General features: G+C 50.6%; 2 protein-coding genes across 4 annotated transcripts; both read right to left on the reverse strand.

Moving 5' to 3' along the window:
* Window positions 1-564: 564 nt before the first annotated feature.
* Window positions 565-6,791, reverse strand: CDK3 (cyclin dependent kinase 3). 2 transcript variants are annotated; one of them, XM_066565793.1, is made up of 7 exons: window positions 5,347-6,791; window positions 4,353-4,430; window positions 3,892-4,012; window positions 3,228-3,398; window positions 2,715-2,816; window positions 1,886-2,089; window positions 565-1,488 (listed from the first exon to the last, which is right to left on the reverse strand). In XM_066565793.1, the coding sequence occupies exons 1-7, from the start codon at window positions 5,472-5,474 to the stop codon at window positions 1,366-1,368; spliced, it is 927 nt and encodes a 308-aa protein (XP_066421890.1). In that variant the 5' UTR covers window positions 5,475-6,791; the 3' UTR covers window positions 565-1,365. The 2 variants fall into 2 exon arrangements, with proteins under 2 accessions (XP_066421890.1, XP_066421889.1); XM_066565792.1 differs by having other exon boundaries at window positions 565-1,491.
* Window positions 6,792-6,884: 93 nt separating this feature from the next.
* On the reverse strand, window positions 6,885-11,502 carry TEN1 (TEN1 subunit of CST complex). Of its 2 annotated transcripts, none has more exons than XM_066565795.1 (4): window positions 11,454-11,502; window positions 9,632-9,734; window positions 9,355-9,512; window positions 6,885-7,729 (listed from the first exon to the last, which is right to left on the reverse strand). In XM_066565795.1, the coding sequence occupies exons 2-4, from the start codon at window positions 9,715-9,717 to the stop codon at window positions 7,590-7,592; spliced, it is 384 nt and encodes a 127-aa protein (XP_066421892.1). In that variant the 5' UTR covers window positions 9,718-9,734; window positions 11,454-11,502; the 3' UTR covers window positions 6,885-7,589. The 2 variants fall into 2 exon arrangements, with proteins under 2 accessions (XP_066421892.1, XP_066421893.1); XM_066565796.1 differs by lacking the exon at window positions 11,454-11,502 and adding an exon at window positions 11,298-11,425.
* Between the last annotated feature and the right edge of the window lie 44 nt (window positions 11,503-11,546).

An 11,546-nucleotide genomic window follows, 5' to 3' on the forward strand; every position in this document is an offset into this window, starting at 1 on the left:
CTATCTGGGTGGCCAATAACTGTCACCAAAATTCACCAAAAAGTGGGTAAAATAAAACCCCTTAACACCAATGCAGCGTTAAGAAGTTATCAGAGGCCCGGTGCACGGGGGATAGGCTCCACCTGGCGTGCACACCATTCACTACAAGTTCATTGCTTAAATACAGTCACTGCGTGGGTATTATAATTGTTCATTACCATAAAACCTTCCCCATGTTCCCAGGTTCAGTTTTTTTCTATAATCTTGTTTTGGCTATAACTGCATTCCTAAGGCAGTTGTCTTCCCCTTATCTTCCTTCTGTCCTTGATGAGAAAGCAGCTCCTGCATACCCTGGTTCTTTGCTAAAAGTACACAGACACAGCAGAAATTGGATTAACACTTTTGGTACCAGTTCCATGACAGGGCTGAGAGCACATCTCTGTACCTGCCAAGGATTTGGCTGGAAAGGATAAAAGAAAGAAAGCAGGAGATGAGGAAGGGAGAAAGGCTCTGTGGAAAAAAGAACCAGCCAGTCTGTCTTGCATTACCAGCCTGATGGGCTTTGCCAAACAATGAACACCAAGGTTTATGAACAAATGGCAAGTATTTATTTTATACTGAAGAAAAAGAAATTAAGATGTCAACACCACACCAAGAGTCAGAGACATGCCCCCCAAACATTTGAACAGCAAAAACATTTCCAAGGCAATAAAGCAAAGAAAACAGCATTACATCTGGAATGATGATGGAAAGCCAGTGGTTTAGCTGCTCCCTGTTTCCAGTCATATGCAGCAAGTGCTTTATTCTAAGTGGATCTGCTTTATGCTAACTGGATCTTCTGGCTTCCTGGTCACAGCTAAGGCACAAACTAAGACACCTGATAGTGCTCTTCAGCTGTGAAAGAGAAGGATGTCAGCTCTGTTAAAGAGCTCAAACTAAACAGCTTGTCTAGTGCTGAGAAGCCTGGGTGATAACAGCAGCAAAGGGCTGAGCAGAGATGTGTCCCCCTTCCCTGGTGCCAGCAACTGCCACCAACAGAGCTGGGGATGCTCCAGTGCTGGAGACAGAAATCACTGTGTGTCACCTTAGCTTACTAGTGGAAGGACAAACCTCAGAGAAATGCTCTCTTTTCTACATTTCAGTGGTTTATGCTGATAAATAACCCCCCCGCCTTTTGCACATGACCTCTTCAAAACAGCTCTCCTGGCTGCAACCCAAACTTTTCCCCAGCAACAGACTGAAAGTCTCTAAATGCCAAGAATGTCCCCTTCCAGGCTCCTCAGGAGAAACAGGACCCTGGTTTCCAGCCAGGCCCCTGCTAAGTGCCCCAGACCACATCTGCAGGGCTACCTGGAGGGGCAAGAGCTTGGGGAGAGCCGTGTCCTCTCATCTGCAGTCTCTCCGCAGCACAGGTCGCTGTTCAGGGCTCCCAGAGTTTCTGCAGAGGAAGTACTGGTGGCTGAGGGCTGCTTTGGCTGAGATGCGCTTGCTGGGATCATACAGGAGCAACTGCTGCCAAGAGAAAAACCCAGCAGATTTAGGATTTTAAAAACTGGCTGATTGATTGCACCTGCACACAGCTGGGCCCAGTTGCTGATGTTGGTCCTGCCTTTTTCCTTCTCTGGGCTCCAGGAGTCACCCACAACTGAAGTTACTCTGGGGATTATTTCAGAAGAGTTCCTTGACTCCCAATGCAGTGGTTCCTAGATGAGGAACCTGCAATGAGTCCTTCTTCAGAGTAAGACTGAGCCCTATTCCATGATTTGGTGCTTCTGCAATGTCAGAGGTGAGCACTCAACCCATATCAGCTACACTTCCAGGTAATTAAATCTCAAATATCGCTATTCCTGGCCCAGTTTAAAAACATCCTGTCTATCCCCAGGCCCTGTTCTGAGCCCTCACTCACCGTCAGTAAGTCTCTCCCATCTCGATCTAAGTTTGGAACAATGTCCTTCATCTCCTTCCTTGGCCACCGGGGAAAGCTGCCCTTGTAGTCAGGGAGCTGGGTCACACCAGGCCAGGTCACCTCGGTGGGAGTGCCCAGGGTGCGAAAGATCTGGAAGAGCTGATCGATCTCAGAGTCCCCTGGAAAGAGGGCCTTCCTGGTCATCTGGGGGTAGAAAAGAAAAAGCCAGTTCCCACCTTTCCATCAGTTGTGTGCCCTATTTCCTGCTGCGAGCAGCCCTCTGTCCCAGCAGGTGCAAACACCTGCACAGAGCAGGGCAGTTGCAATGCCAGGCAGTGGCTGGGAACATCACAGGTGTCTGACTGCTTGCTCCCACTCTGCTCTGCGGCTCAGGGACTTTGGGAAAGAGGAAAAGTGCTATTATACTGCAGGGCTAACCACAGCTCTTCCAAGGGGAGTATGGACCCCTAGGAGATCCACTCTACCATGTCACAAGAGTGCTTGTTCTCTGCAGCCCACCATGGGGACATCTGGAAGAGTCATCTCCTCCCAGGGTCAAAATACTGCAGCAATAAGGCTGAAGTTACCCCTTTTGCAAGGAGAGGCATCATGTTCCAATGTACTTGAAACTGCAGCCTTCTGCCAGGCCCAGAGGGTGGTAGATTTCCTTCTGAGATAAGGAACAGCTAACTCTTAGGGTGGACTTTCCATAAAGCAAACCCAGGACAGAGTGGGAACACAGTATCCCAGATGTTCTATATCTCATCCCTCCTTCCCACTGCAGCTGCCTCCTTTGGCTCATGAAAGAGATTATTTAAGCCCATCCTACCATTTCTGCAAAGATGCAGCCAATGCTCCAGATATCCACAGGGGTCGAGTAGTATCTGCATCCCAGCAGTATCTCAGGGGCTCGGTACCACAGAGTCACCACCTGGAAAGGAACCAACAAACAAACAGTGTCTGGTTTCCCTGGATGAAACCAGAGGGGTGGGACCCCTCCCTTCTCAGCTGTAATGCAGTGACTGTACAAATCAGAGCGTGCTAAGGCCTTGCTGAATTTACAGACACTTTAGTGCCTGCAAGGTTGGGATTAACAGAACATTCTTCAAAAACACTCTGGAACAATTAAGTGTACCCTGTGGAGAGAAGGTGGAAGCCCAGCTGGCAGCCTGGCTCCAGTAGACAGTCAGCACACTTTGTGGTGACATGGAGGTCCTTTAGCTGCAGGTGAGGCTAAGAGCACATCCATGGCTATGCCTCTGTAATAGATGAGCAACTTGTGCTGCTGCTGCTGTTCACCCACTGTGGATTGTGTACCCCACTCAGGGAGCCTCAACACTACCTCATGAGTGTATGTGCGTAGGGGGACCCCGAAAGCTCTTGCCAGTCCAAAATCAGCCAGCTTGATTGCTCCTGCTTCGTTAATGAGCAAGTTCTGTGGCTTCAAGTCCCTGTGGATGACCCTGTGCGAGTGGCAGAAGCTCACACCCTGCAGCAGCTGGAAAAGGTAGTTCTGAGGAGAGAAAAGATTTCAGATAAGGCCATGATGAAAACACTTTGAACTCTGGGTTGTGTGAACTAACGCACTTTGGCTCTCTTACAGATCTGAATGGGAAGAAAGCCCTTGTTACAGTGCAGCATCAGGCTTATGGGCCACTACTCAGAGATACACACAAACTGCTGCCACACTACATGGGGACACAGAGACTCTGGTCCAGGCACTGCCCTTCTCTTCCACCCACCCATTACTGTCTACAAAGGCAATTAGCAAAAGATCCCTCCTTTGTTCTGCAGTGGGATAGGCTGGAGAGCCTAGAAACTTCCGGGAAATAAACATTTCTGAGCAATAGTGCCATGAGGGTTTCCCAGCTGAAATGTTTGAGATCTGGGAGGCTGAGGAATCATTTCCAGGCCCAGTCTGAGCAGTTCTGACATGGTTGTGCCCAGCAGAAGGCAGCAGGGACATGCTGTCTGCCCTGCCTGTTGGCATTGCTTCCATGCTGTACCTTGACCAAGCTTAAAGGAAGGTCTCCAGCTTGGCATGAATCCATGTACTTCTTCAGGTCCTGATTCAGATACTCAAACACCATATAGAGCTTCTTCTGGCTGTGTATGACATCCAGGAGCCTGTAAAAGAAGTACAGCTCTCCTTTCAATATCTGCTCCAAACCTCTGCAAACACCCAAACATCCCTCCTCCCACACATGCCTCCGCTCTGTTGATCCTTTGGAGAAGAGAGAGGCAGTTTAAGGGCAGAATCTAGTATGGGGCAGCAGCAGTGTGTTGGTGAAGTGGCAGACCCATGAGGTATTGCTGAAAGACAGGGAAGTTTAAGGGATTCCTGCATTTTGCTGTGTATTTTGGTCCTGCTATGCAGCTGGGGAAGGACAGAAAAAACCCCTTGCTGCCTGCTCCCAGAGCAGGAGCTCATGGATGAGCTGGTGGGGAGGGTGCATCCAGGTCTTACCTGACTATGTTCGGGTGCTTCAGCTCCTTCAGCAGTGAGATTTCTCGGATCGCAGTGCTGGGGACACCCTCTGACTCCCTGTGGCAGAGACAGGCTGTACTGCACCCCGTAACCCAGGGCAATCCCACAGCCCAGCGGGGCTCTGTGCCTCTTCCCTCTTCCACTGTACCCCAAGGGTGCATTAGAGTTTGGGGTGCAGCAGTGGCTGGGGCGGGCTGGCGTGAGGCAGGGGGGAAATTGAGTTGTGGGCAAGGAGAGGGAAGGGATGACCTAGATAGACATGCAAGCCTTGGGCCAGAGCTTCTTTGGAAGCACCTAAGGGTGCATTTAGAGAAGCAGTAATGTATTATTAATTACCTAGGTCTTTCTTCTTGGAGGTGGGGGGGGAAATGAAAGCTCTTCGCCCCTCAGGCAGCCACCTCTCCCATGCTGAGGGGCCACCATGGGGTGCAGCCTCTGCCAGTCCAGGCAGACACTCCTCACTGTGCACACAGCTCAGGGATGACGCAGGGGAACAGAAGTAAGCTTTTATCTGCTCAGTCCCACTCTGGAGGGCTGAGGCTGACCCTGCCTGACCCCCACAGCACAGCCCTGAGGGAGATATTACCTCACAACATGGCAGCTGCTTCCCTGTGCCCTGGACCCAAGTGGTACCCATGGACCCAGGGCCAAGTGGTGCCAGGCCAGGCCCTAAACACTCACACTCAAAGATTCTGAGCTGCTGGCTCAGCAATGGGTTAAATCAGCCCTTCTTTAGATCATCTAAAAGTTGGGGTCTTCCCTGTGGACCCACACAGCTGCTATGCCCATGAGACACAGAGCCCCCAAGCCCTCCAGACAACACTCCCTTTGGCTCTGCCTTTCCTGGTGCCACAAGATTATTTTAATCCTAGAGACACCTTTTTTCCCCTCATGTGAGGCTTTTTTGTGCCTCCCACACCATACCAGGCACAGGCCTGGCGCCATGGCAGGCCCAGGGCTTTGCCCCACTCACGCGTCCAGGCGGATCTTCTTGAGAGCCACCAGCTGCCCCGTGCGCTTGTTGCGGGCCTTGTACACCACGCCATAGGTGCCCTCCCCAATCTTCTCCACCTTCTGGAATGACGCCTGGATGGCCTCCATGGGGCTGCCTCGGCCTGGCAATGGCACTGGGGGCGGCTGGCACCGCGCTCTGAGGGGAGGGAAAAAAGCGGGAAACAAAAAGGGGAATGTGGGGAAGGTGTTTGAGCCCTTCAGGTGTTCCCTGAAGTGCTGCCGGGGTCGGGTCCCACCTTGGTGCTCCCTCAGCCTTGAGGGAGCCCTCAGGGACCTGCCTGGGGCAGCTGTGGGTGGACAGGGCAGCCTGGTGGGCTCTGGGGAACTTCAAGTGCACAGAGCCACAAAGGAGCCACCCGGGGCTGGTTGTTCTGCTGCCCAAGTTGTGCAGTGTGCTGGCTACAGCCAAAAATTGAGGAAAATTGATGTAAAGATGCACTTTGGGGCCTCAGGAAGAGCAGCATGAACTGCACAGGGCCAGGGTTAGCTCTCCTGCTCCATCTCCACAGTGCTGGGCATCAGTGGTGTAATTGGGTTCATAATTATGGCTTGCTGGGATATGCTGAGGGCAAACACTCAGCAGAAATGTCTTTTTTATTGTTTGGTTGGTTTGGGGGGGTGGTGAGAAGGAGGTTTTAGTGTGGGTTTTTGTAGGTTTGGGTTTTTTTGGTGGTGTTAGGTTGCGTTTGGTTGTGGGTTTTTTTGGTTTGGTTTGTAGTTTTTTGTTGGGGTTTTTTGTATTGTGTGTGGAGTATTTTTATTTTTTGTCTTTTTTTCCCCCCTTTTATTTTGTCTTGCACAATTGCCCCTTGAACCTCCCCAACATGGGCCGTGCTTCTCAGTCAGCCTTTCGGGAGATGTCCTTGAGGGGGAATTAATCATTGACTTGATAGCTGGCAGAAGACGAGATTAAAATAATCCTACGTATTGTGGTACCAGGAAAGGAAGAGGCAAAGGGAATTTCATCTGGAGGACTTGGGGGCTCCATGTCTCTGGGTGGGCATGGACATTGCAGCTGTGTGGGTGCACAGGGAAGACTCCAACTTTTAGGTGACCTAAAAAAGGGCTCATTTAACCCATTGCTGAGCCAGCAGCTCAAAATCTTTGAGTGCAAACAGAAAAGGCTGGAGATGGCTGCATTTCCCTGCAAACCACAGGCACAGCTCAATCCAAATTTGGGGATTTCCACAGTACAGGAGAGTCTTCTCTCCCTTGCACAAACATTTGATTCTCATGTGACATTAGCAATGTTCTGTCCTTTTGTCAATGGTTTAATACAGCTGTGTGGGCCTGGCACTATGTTGTTACACCAGAGTGGCTCTGATGTAACTTAATCTCCTTTTCTCACAATTTTTTTAAAGCCAGCCACTTCCATACACACCCAGTACTTAGGAGGAGGAAAACTGAATTTTCTTACATCATCTGGAGGGTTTGTGCAGGGCCTAACACATCCGACTTGGCAAGAAAGAGGGATTTAATCAATAAAGACAGGCTGCCTTCTTTTTTCATCTTTATTTAGAAAAATTTCAATCAAAATCTTTAGATACTTCAAAAATAGTGATTTAAGGTCTCTTAAACTTAGTTGTGTCTCAAGGAAGAAAGTCAAGTACTCAGGTTACTGCAAATATTTATTTTAGAATTAGAATTAATCCTCTCCTTAGATACTAGCTCTTCCTACCTGAAGAGGCAGGTGCTACTGAAAATAGTGACTCTTTGTTCTTCTTGTTTCTTTGGTCAGTCCAGATAGGTGAGTGTTTTGGCAGGAGTGTTCCTGTGTGGCAGCTGAGTCAGGGTACCCCAACACAGGCACTCATGGGCCCACAGCCAGGCAGGGCTAATGAACTTTGTGCTAATGCCCTTTTCCCCCATCTGCCAAAGGTGAGCTGCTTAACTCCATATTCAGAGACTTCTGACTTCTTCATGTCGTGCATTATGAAAGAACCAGTGTAAAACAAGTGTACCCTTTCCCTAACCACCCTTTCAAGCAAACAACAAACCTGCTTCCTAGAGCTATTTTCAGTCATGACACCTGGGGCAGGAATGGACAGCCCACAGTCACACACATTGACTCAGTCTTCAAGTGTTTCCCTGCTCAGTGACTTTGCTGTTTGCCACAGCAAACACACTTCCTGATTGACTTTTAACATATTTGTTGCAAATGGCAATGCAAGGACCAGCATGTGGCTGGTCTCAGAGCTGCTGTCAGGATGTGCTGCTTTCCCTCTGCTCCTGCCTCTCACTGAAGTATTTCCTCTGCTCCTGTATGGCTTGTTCCAGCAGGGCCACATTCATCCCTTCCACGCAGGTCAATATTCGTGCTTTTACCACAGGACTGGAAGTTTCTGGAGAAAGGAAAACAAAGCAGCTTGGAGATAGAGAGTTCCCTCAGGCAACATATGACTCAAGCTAGGCAAATAATCATAGCCTGAGAACTTCAGGAGACCAGTCTGGCTGCATGCTGCCACTGATGTGAGCAGCAGGAGCATCTTAGTTCAGTGATGTGCTTTCCCTCTGTCCTGATGGCTACAAAATGCTGGTGACTGACACTGCACTCCCCTTGCACTGGGGAACAGTGCCAGTGCCTGCCATCTGTCTACTTTGTGGCTGGATGCATTTTGGTTTTCCCTGGCTGAAAAGCAGCAGTGATGGGTCTGAGCTCATTTCTGAATGCCCCTGTGCAGACAAAGAGGGCTTAGAAGAGGCTCAAAGCTGGCTGCAGCCAACAGTTCATTGGTGGCATTCAAGTGGCAACATGGAGCTGCACAGAAGGGGCCAAACCTTGGTGACAGAGCCTTGGTGACACAGCCACCATCTCAGTCTGCTCCCCTTCCACCCCTGCAAAATGGGGCCAACTCCCTCCTAGGCTGGGATGACCAAAATAATTTTCTAAAGGAATTTTGCAGCAGTGGCTTAGCAGGTCACTCTCCAGAGGCCACGTGAAGTGTGGCTTTCCACATGCCACTGAGGACTTGTATGGCATGAATGTGAATGCTTTTTATCAGGTGTGGCCAAGATAACAAAGAATTTGCTTCACCATCCCTCAGCTTAGAGCAACTCCCCACGCAGAGCACCAAGCAGCTGGAACACAGGGCACCCCAGGAAAGGACAACAGGGTGCCCTGCATGACACAGTCTGCCTGCATTCCTCACATGTCTGAGGGCAGGGATAATATATTATTAGAGCCTTTCAAGGATGGCAAAGACCAATCCAATCACTTGCAATGAGGTATTGCTGCAATCTGCCATGTTTGGGGTGAAGACAGTTGGTGTGGTGGCTGGCAGTGATGCCAGAAGGCTTTTTAGCATAGGTTTCACAAGCCCAACAATGTGGCTGAAATGCTTCCTGTTTCTGAAAAAATCTGTGCCAGAGGACCAGATTTTCACCAAGATAAGTGTCGCAGACATCTTTTCATTAAAATCCTTTCATTAGGATTTTTCCTGCTGAGAAGCTTCAGCAACAAGATGTAAACAATGGTTATCTGCTGCTGTGGAATGCAACAGGTCCATCTGTGATTGGCCCATCTTGGATGTTTATAATTAATGGCCAATCAAGGCCGAGCTATCTCAGACAGAGTCTGAGAGAGCTGCCTTTTGTTTTCATTCTTTTCTATTCTATTCTTAGCTAGCCTTCTGAGAGATGAAACCTTGCCTTCTATTTCTTTTTAGTATAGTTATAATGTAATATATATATCATAAAATAATAAATCAAGCCTTCTGAACATGGAGTCAACATTCCCGTCTCTTGCCTCATCCAAGAACCCCTGCGAACACTGTCACAGATAAGGGTGGCTCTTCTCATGGTCAGCTGGGACAGACAGGCTGCTCCTACCTTGAATCACAGGCTCGTGTGATGGAGGAGCTGCACGAGAGGAGACTTGGTCCAGGCTGCCCTCAGTGACTCAGGGAGCCCCAAAAGAGCTGATGTACCATGAAGAGCAGCAAAGGGCACCAGTTCCCAAAGCATTTACCTTCCCTGTGTTCAGCCTCTCCCAGGACCATGTAGGAAGATCCCACTTGGGCTTGGAATGGCTCCACAAACTTGGTGTCAACACAGACCTGGTACTGAGCTGAGTTGTGCTGCATGGTGAGAATGGCTTCAGATCGGGCCAGGTCATAGCAGCATAACCTGGGAATGATCAATTTGGGAAGCTCAGCTGTGCAGAAATCCAATTACAAACCAAAAGGGGATGCTCAGTCAGTGAAGGAAAGGCCTGGCCTGGAAGGAGGGCAGGGTACCCTTCTCACCTGCCAAATGTCCTCAGTGTCTTCCCCTCGGGGAGCGAGCTGTTGATCTCCCACGGGAAGTAATAGACACCAGCACTTGGCAGCATCTCACACAACAGCTGACCTGCAGTAAAGCAAAAGGTCTGACTCCATGCTTCTCCAGTACCTGATCCAAACTGTGATACTGCCCTTCAACTCTTTCCTTGCCCAGGTTCTTCCATCCAGGGGGCTGCAAGAGCTTCACAGCTTCCCTGCTGAGTCCTATTGCAGCTCACTGCATGTGCCAAGTCCAGGACATCTTAGCACAAAGAGAAGCTGCACAGTCCCACACAACCCAGCATGAGCTACAGGCAGTTCACCAGGTCCTCTGGGTCTCCCCCAGGCTATGGATGAGTTGAGAAAGGTTCAGGAAGTGGGGAGAATGGTGACTGAGCAGTTCAGAGAGTATGAGAGACTGAGATCCTGGGATAGCCTCAGCTGCTGGGGTGACAGAGTACTATGCAGCAAGACTTGAGGAATGATCCCAAGCCTGTTCCCTTACTGCAATATAAAAAAGTGCTGGCAGTGTCTGATCCTGCACTGGAGAACAATAAGCTGGATCCAAGCCAGCCTAGTTTCGTCAGAAGTCTGGCAGGGTTTAGCAGACAGCGAGGAGTGAGAAGGATTAATTCCAAGGCAAGGCTCAGGTGGGACCTCCTGGGAGTGCCTGCGGTGGAGCAGGGCTGGCACAGGCAAGTCACAGCCACAGCACAGAGTACACAGAAAGGCAGGAATGCAAAGCAGCTTCAGCAAAGTTCTAACCGTGCCCAGTCAACGCCAGTTTGGCTCCTGGCTGTGCCCTGAGGTGGTTTTTTGGCATTTTCCTGCTGATCTCCATTGCAGGCTGCCTATGCTTGGATGTTTCCATGTCTCATTTACTGCTTTTCTCTCTCTCTCTCTCTTTTTTTTTTTCCTTCTCTGTGGGGGACCCCAAGAGCTGCACAACAGCCCAGGCAGGGACTCCTGCCACTCACACAAGTGGGTCCATCGCTGGGCATTCAAGAACCCCCAACACTGATTACTCAGCAGAGGGGACAGTGAGCTGACACACATTCCGTGGCTTTAATGCTTGGTGTCCCTTCCCCACCCCATGCATTGCTCACGGTGTTGCCACCTTGCAAAATGCCTCACGGAGGACTCTGTGGGAGGCTGGGGAAACCAGAGCAATCCCGGCTTACCCCATCCCTGCACATGCCTCCCTCTCGGCCTGCTGCCCCACAGTCCCATGCCAGGCTGTGGACACCCAGAAAAACCCGGCGCTGGAAAACTCCCAACCCACCTCCCCGCCCTCTGCAGCTCCGTGCATCCCCGCCGCACCTAACATACAAAAAGCAGCGGCAATTCTGCCCCTGCAGAAGGGCAAAGTCTGTTCTGTACCGCCCGGGTTTTGCTCCTGTATCCCACTGTGCAGCAAGGTGGATCAGCCAGGGATGCAAGACGCTCAGTGTGCATTTCGTGCACTTTTTAACGTACGGAGTCACTTGGGTTGTAAAAGTCATACTCCAATCACCACACACCCTGTGCCCACCCAATGTGCTACCGAAGGCATGCACCAGCTCCAGTGCAGGACTCTGCAGAGATTTATGGCAGGCCCAGCCCCAAGCGCAGCCCTTTACACGCAGATCCACAGCACTATCCAACACCGTACCTAACGCGTGCACAAACGCAGCCCGCTAACGGCACTCAATGAGGTGCTTATTTAATTAGCTACTCCATGCCGATGCCGGGCGCCCTCCCAGCGCTGCTCCATGCACACACACCGCGATTTAAGGCACCGCTCCCCGCACACCGAACGCGCTCTCACCGCTCCGCCATGGCCGCCGCGGGAAGGGCGGGCACGGCACCGGCCCGCGTGCTCGGGAACCACGTGGCGTCGCGGGAATTACGTCACGCGGGG

The sequence above is a fragment of the Molothrus aeneus genome, chromosome 25 (assembly GCF_037042795.1).
Source record: "Molothrus aeneus isolate 106 chromosome 25, BPBGC_Maene_1.0, whole genome shotgun sequence".
Lineage (NCBI taxonomy): Eukaryota > Metazoa > Chordata > Aves > Passeriformes > Icteridae > Molothrus > Molothrus aeneus.

Excerpts from the sequence above, each read along its gene's own strand:
- CDK3 (XM_066565792.1), bottom strand. The coding sequence starts at position 5,474 with ATGGAGGCCATCCAGGCGTCATTCCAGAAGGTGGAGAAGATTGGGGAG. Across the intron at positions 4,013-4,352 it reads AAGCACCCGAACATAGTCAG|GCTCCTGGATGTCATACACA; the intron begins GTAAGACCTGGA and ends CTTCTTTTACAG. Across the intron at positions 3,399-3,891 it reads TTCCTTTAAGCTTGGTCAAG|AACTACCTTTTCCAGCTGCT; the intron begins GTACAGCATGGA and ends TTCTCTCCTCAG.
- TEN1 (XM_066565795.1), bottom strand. The coding sequence starts at position 9,717 with ATGCTGCCAAGTGCTGGTGTCTATTACTTCCCGTGGGAGATCAACAGC. Across the intron at positions 9,513-9,631 it reads ACACTGAGGACATTTGGCAG|GTTATGCTGCTATGACCTGG; the intron begins GTGAGAAGGGTA and ends GATCATTCCCAG. Across the intron at positions 7,730-9,354 it reads AGAGGCTGAACACAGGGAAG|AAACTTCCAGTCCTGTGGTA; the intron begins GTAAATGCTTTG and ends TCCTTTCTCCAG.